Source organism: Macrobrachium nipponense, chromosome 9 (genome assembly GCF_015104395.2).
Source record: "Macrobrachium nipponense isolate FS-2020 chromosome 9, ASM1510439v2, whole genome shotgun sequence".
In the NCBI taxonomy this organism is placed as follows: domain Eukaryota; kingdom Metazoa; phylum Arthropoda; class Malacostraca; order Decapoda; family Palaemonidae; genus Macrobrachium; species Macrobrachium nipponense.
The window spans coordinates 56,455,505-56,462,673 of NC_061110.1; the positions used below are offsets into that span (position 1 = coordinate 56,455,505).

Here is a 7,169-nt window from a genome sequence, read left to right on the forward strand (position 1 = left end):
TAGGATTACTCTACGTTTGGAATAATTCTTTTTTGGGGAAACTTAGAGAGACCTGCTTGGTGGCAAATATCCGCATGTTTCTCTATGGCTCCTAAACAGGGCCTTTCTGCATATAACATTCCAAAGAGGGGTCTGGTTTTTGGAAGAACACCTTTACAGGAGGGGGAAGGGTGAGAGTTTCTACCCCAGACCATTTAAAATTAATGCTGTCCCCCCAAAGGGAAAACTTCAATTGCCTGTGGTGTCATTGAAGTCAACACCCAACCTTACCATTCCTATTGACAGGCATTCCATTTGTTGCTTTTCATTTTCCTATAAGAGGGTCTTTCGACCTTGTGAAAAAAATTTTCTTGTTGTTGTTGTTGCTGTCCTTTTGTGTGCAATGAGTTAGTGAGGAAATTATTGGCGACTGTGCCTGAGAGTGTGGATGAGTTTATAAATCTGAAACGTAAGGAGAAAATGCGATGGATGAATGAAAGGTTGACATGGAACGACATTTTAAGAGATAGTTGGGGATTATGAGCTAGATAGGTGTATGAAAGAGAGTAGAAGTGTCAGCATCAGGACCGAAGTAAATGAGTATGCCCGAGTTTAAGAGCTACAAGGAGGCAATTTTAGAAGGGCTGAGGCAAATGGCAGAGCAAGCGGTTGATAGGAGCATTAGGGCAAGTAATGTAAGTATGGTAAAACCTGCGAGAGATAGGAATGCAAGTGTCGGAAGGTTAGGGTAAGTTAGCTGTGTTATAGATGTGGGAAGCAAGGATACTAGAAGAGTGAGTGTCAGTGGGCGTTGGGAGCGTGTTTCGGGTGTGGGCAAATGGGCCATTTAGTGAGTGAGTGTAAGAAAGATAGGGATATTAGAAGCTACAGGTGTGGACAGATAGGGCATACAGCTAGTGGATGTTGGGGTACCCATATGAACGTGGTTTGTGGCAACTGTGGAAAGAATGGGCATTATGCTAGGATGTGTAAAGAACAGTGTGCAAAGTGTGCTGAATGTGGAATGGAAGGTCATGTGGCGAGTGTGTGTAGACAAAAGAGGATGAGTCAGGCTGGGAATTTGGGAAACTTGGTGCTAAGGGGATTCAGTTGGGTGGGTCCTCTAGTGTGTGACAGTATGTTCAAGAGAATGTGATGAGTGAATGGTTGAGGGTGAATAAGTGTCAGTGAACAAATGGGTCTGGGAGATCGACAGTTATTGTTGGTTGAGTACGGTAGAAAGTAGAAGAGTGTAGAGAAAGGAAGTGGAAGGAAGAAGCATGAATGCATGATATGGGGGTTGGTGGTAGGCTGCAAACGGTTGATAAAGTGTGTAACACAGATGATTTTGAGGGAATGAATGATACTTATAGAATATGCAGGTTTGAGTTAACAGTAATAAGTGAGACCTCAGTGAGAAAGAAACTGAGTAGCAACGAGGTGGTTGATAGGATGGATAAGGCTTTGCAAGAGTTTGACAGAAGTATGGATGAACTGAGTGGTTTGGTAGTAATAGGGGAGATGTTGGGACCAGAGCTGGAAGATGTCGATGAAGTATTTAATGAGATTTGGGAGGATAGTAGTGAGAGAGAATGGGAATTTGAATGAAAGTGGTTTGGAAAAAGTGAATGGTGATGTAACTGAGAGAATGTATGAGGGTCCTCAAACAAGATCCAGGGGGCCTGCATCCGAACATCCTTGGGTGTTGGGAAAGGCGATTTAGTGTGGATGTTGGAAGTGTAGGGAGATGTTGTCAAATGTACTGGGGGAGGTAGTATGGAGGAGTTATGATGGTAGTTGAATTTGATAATGTCTTCGAGGGTTGCGTGAGAGAGAGAGAGAGAGAGAGAGAGAGAGAGAGAGAGAGAGAGAGAGAGAGAGAGAGAGAGAGAGAGATTGTCCTGACAGTATTTAAAAGAGTGAAATGGAAAGATGATTGTATTTAAAATACTCACAAATGAATTTTGTAATTACAGTTATAGTATTATTATTATACATATTAAAGTATTACTATTGGAAAATATCAATAATAAACTTATTACATACATGTACCATAAAAATGATCTCATCTCAGTAAGAGAGAGAGAGAGAGATGAGAGGGAAGAGGAGACGACGAGAGAGAGAGAGAGAGAGAGAGAGAGAGAGAGAGAGATTGTTGGAGGAATACACAGGAGTTGTTTGATGGCGGTTGTGAGTGTGTGTTGTGGCGATCGCCATGTATATCGGTAGCAAGAATCAGTTATGAGCGTCAGGAGAGGTGAGTGTCTGGGAACAGAGCCGGTGCTGTTCAGTCAGAGTTTTTGGTAGCAGTATTATTGATGGTCAGTTACTTTGTGGTTTTTGTAGCTGTTTGAAATGTTGTTGGTATTGTATGTTTGAAGGTTGTTGTGCCTGTTTTGTTGAGTTCGTTGTGGGTGTGAGTACTGTTGGGTTGTGGGTGTGAGTACTGTTGGGTTGTAGATGAGTTGTTGGAGTTGTGGTTCCTTGATGTTGTAGGCAGTGTGTTGACTTGTCGGTTTACTGTTTTTTGGTATGGATGGTGATTATTTGTGCAGTGGTCTTTTGTTGAATGATTATTGAATTGTTGTGTGGTTGTTGTCCTTGTTCGGTTGTTTGTGTTGTGTTTGTGTTTTGAGTTTTTTTTTTCTTTAGTTTGTAATCCTGCCACAATGCAAACAGCTGACCATCAATTATTATCGTCATCTGGCCAAGAATGAGATTCCTTTAAGAACCATATTCCTATTCTAAGTAAATTAGATTTAGCAGACAAGCACTTAAGGTTTACCTAGAGGTCATGGCAGACATCCCAAACCATCTGTTCTTCCTTACCCTTTAACAACACTATTGCCATAAGCTCGAACAAATTTACTACAATGTGCATCGGTAGGTGGCATGGATAGTCTTGACCCTGGACCAAAAATGTTTTAGGTTGTTGGATTTAGAATTCGTGAGCTTTTCGTCACCTGTTAATTTCTTTGTAAAGCCCCTTGAGGCAGAGACAGTAACAATGCTATCAAAAGACAGGTGTTGACGTAGGAAAAACCTATTTTTGGTAGTCACTGTTGAGTCTTTAAAACTCTCCTACTTACCTGACAAAAAGACACAGGATTTGGGTTAGGGATCATCCTGCATTGACCAACAGCAAGGAATGACTTCATGGTCCGTGTTTGGTCATATATAAAATATGATGGTGGATACGCGCATAGCCACTTCTTCTTGCAGGTTTGATGTTGATAAACTGGGTTTTAACATTCGCTGAGGATAAGAGAAAGTGCCTTCTTATCCCAAGTCCATTTATGCTTTATCACATCTTATAATGTTTATCATTACAACACAATACCTGGCTACAAGACCAGCTAAAAGAGAAGTCTTTGACATTAATCTGGTCACCATGGAGCTCTGGTTAGACCATGGAAGGGTAACTCCTTGAGGACTCCACAGCGACTATCAAAAAAAGGGTTTTCCTGTGTCAAAACCTGTTATTTTTTACTGGCTATTATTTGGCGTTCACCGCTTTCTGATAGACGCCTGGCTCTATTAATCCAGACAATTGAAGAATTAATGAATAAACTACCCTCTGAAGGTTGGGAATGCTGTGCAGCAACAAGAAAATGTTGGTAACACTTCTGACACTCTTACTGACAGGGAAAGGGTTTTTAGGGGTGAGGGAGGCCTTGAGAAGTTTCCATTTTGAGGGGGAGCTTTCTCCAAACACTACAATTACTGTACACACTCTTACCACCAAATTATCAAAAAATAAATTAAATCACTTACTTTGTAAAGAGATCCTAAGGTTGGCCCAACATTTGTGATATCTGGACACTTTTCATCAGATTTTTCTCCTGCAAATTTTGCATAGCCATTAAACTGTCCTCCTCTATGAACAGTGAAAACCAACATCACCAGTCCATTCTGTAATTATACATGTAAAGATAAATTTTTACTCAAGTTTGAAGGCACAGTGTTAAATACAACACAATAAAGAAAAATAAAATAAGAAATATTAACAAAATTAGGGCTGCATGATAGTACTACGTCCATACAATTTGTCTTTTACGCCATAAACTACAATGAAAATTAAATGTTCATAAGCAGAAGAAACCTGGGTCTTAACTTATGGATAATTATTCTAGTGCCAGCTGGAAAACCGGTAAAAATAAAACAAACAAGGAATCGGTGGCAACAAAGTAAGCTGTTAAGCCAAAGTGGCAACTGTCAACCTCCTATGAGTCGAAGAGATGATGCATGTTTCTTCATTACTACCATAGTAGGAAGATGAGCTAATGCTGCCCCCACTCTTTCAGGGGGTGGGGGGTGAGGTGGGGTTACTTCTCCCTTGCGAGTGGATGCTCTATCCTCTTGTTTTACCCTTTCAAAGTCCGATGTGCGGTAGATGGCTGGTATCTGGGATTCTCTAAGCCTATCAGAGTTACCAACCTTATATGAGGTGCTTAGAACCAGAAGATCACAAGCACCAATCCCGCCGAAAAGGATTTTTTTACAGAAACGGCTAGAGAATTCTCACAGAATTCATAAGAACACATGGGAGGATTTAGGGCCCTGCCATAAGGTTTAAAATGCTATAGCTACAGAAGTTAGGAGAACTCCCACCTTATTTGCATCATGCATATAGCACAGATGCAGTTGGAACCTTAAAGCCTCATGTCACAATAACCAATCAGCATCCAAGCTGCCTGGGAGCAAGTGAGCAAATCACAGCACTAAGCTGTGTGTTGTAGGCATGCCCAGCTAATCAAAAAGTGTTATTGTCTCAAGGGCCAATTAGCGCTTGCATACAATGCGAGCTTGGTATCCCCATTAAAACAAACCCTTTACGTAAGTCTGTAGTTCTACTTGGTTTTGCTAGCATTCTCTATGAACCCGTAGTGTTTTAATTGCAATTTATCATCATTTTATAAGCGATACCAGTAAAATAAGTGTTGATGATTGCTGTATGTCATCTTCCAGTGATAATGAAGGTAATGTGTTAGTGTCTGGGCTTTTGACTGGCCATAACAAAAGTGAGAAAAGAAGGTGATAAGAAGAAGCATGTTAAAAAAAAATGTGTAATGGCGGTAATTAATACTTGTCATTTTACAGGGAAAAAAAGTGAAAGCTAAAAAAGTCAGTCCTCCTTGTAATGGTGGTTGTTTCCAGAAAGTAGGAAGTGATTATATTAGTGAAATGTTTAAAAATTATTGGGCCTTAGAGTCTTATGACACGCAGACTGCCTATTTGCAAACTTATTACTTCAGTGCCAGTGAAAAGGCGCCGTAAGCTTCAGGGGAAGAGGCCCCTGTGAGATCACAAGCAGTTTTATATATAGTAGTGTATGGTGATGTATCATATGATGTTTACAAGAAAGCTTTTCTTAGCATCTTCGGTAAGGAAGAGAAAAGGGTTAGAAATGCGCTGAAAAAAATAACTATTAGTGTCACTCCTATCCCTCATAAAAGAGGAAGGCACCAACCACGGACAAAGATCACAGGTAGGGAGCTCGAATGTGTTAGGAAGCACACTTGTATGTTATCAACTGTCTCGTCACATTACACAAGAAGTAAGGCACCAGAGAAGAAGTATTTGAGCCATGCAATGACCTTAACCAAGGTGTATGACTTTTATCTGGAATACATGTGTAGGGCTGATGCCTTTGTATAATAAGGCGCCCTGTGAGGTTATTTAGACCTGCAATAATTTACGCTAAGGTCAGTTTGTTATGACTTTCCATAATCATTGGAGTGTCTTGGATTTTGATGATAATTTACGAAGTCAGTATCTTCTTTGGTTACGAAGGCAGAGATGTTTCAAACTCATGATGATAATTTCTAAGTTCATTCAGTATCTTCTTTCTGATGTGGGGTTTCTAGTTGAAAACACTGAGTACAAAAATATCTGTATTCTTGAAATCTACATTATGAAGATCATATAAAATGTACAGGTCTTCTAACGATGATGGCTGATTGAATTCTGACACAATCTGGTTTACAAATCATAAAGTGAGCAGACAGTAGCTCGAACATATGAACATACACACAGATAACATAGATTACAAGTCATGTAGGCCGTTTGGGTTATAGGTCACTGTGGTTGTCTCAAGCAGGAAGCTTGGACTACCGTTTACAAAACAAATGATTTGATGACCACAGATGACGGCAAACTAGACACTGATTGGTACAACACGTCATCTTAGCCTACTTTATCATATCTGGTCTGATCACATTCCTGCAAGCAAACTGTTTGACCTCTTGGGTCACTGGTTTTAATTAATCATAGTTTTAGTTTTTATATATGGAATAACATTCCATATTTTATATTATGTAGCACTTACATAAATGCTCGGTTGGCTAGAAAACCAAACACTGAAAATTACTCAAGCTTGACTTGCATTTGACTTATAGAAGTGAGATACAGACACTATGGTGAATATATAGATATATAGAAAATACTTATAAGTAAAAAAACTTCATGGTGTACACAAATACAGATTCATGTAATAAGATATGAGACATATGCATATGATAATATTCGTAAATAATAATGATCACATGATGTATAATGATACAGTTTTACACTTCAACTCATGAAGATACATATACTACAGAAAATACTAATGTACTCCTGATAATTGCATAACATAAAGATTAACATGATAAAAATCATATTTTAACTGATAAAAATCATATATGAAGTGATAAAAATCATATATTAACTGATATATTAATTGATATATTAACTGATATAGTAACTGATATTTTAACTGATATATTAACTGATATAGTAACTGATATAGTAACTGCAGTTATTGGTAAGATACAAGGTAACGATTATTATGGCTACCGATTTATACATATATATATTGATTCATATAATTATGATCAATATATGTGCACTTAATACAAATGATTAACATAAATGACTAATCTAAGTGATTAATCTAGGTACACTCTAAATAGATTCCTAGTGCGTACATGCACAGATATATATTGATTCATTGATTAACTCTATATTCTTCAAATGAGCATGCTTAGATATATAATGATTGTGATACTGTACGTACTCTGTTATTTACTGATAATTTATCTATGAGACTTATATAGATATTGATCCTTTACTGATACAGTGGTACCTCGAGATACGAAATTAATCCGTACTGAGGCAGCCTTCGTATCATGAGTTTTTCGTATCTTGGA

General features: G+C 38.5%; 1 protein-coding gene across 1 annotated transcript in view; it reads right to left on the bottom strand.

Moving 5' to 3' along the window:
• The window catches only part of LOC135218331 (3'-5' RNA helicase YTHDC2-like), a 789,914-nt gene that overhangs the window by 22,108 nt on the left and 760,637 nt on the right, over positions 1-7,169 (bottom strand). Inside the window, 1 exon segment of the mRNA XM_064254560.1 lies at positions 3,754-3,891. Within this exon segment, the coding sequence (XP_064110630.1) occupies positions 3,754-3,891 (138 nt within the window).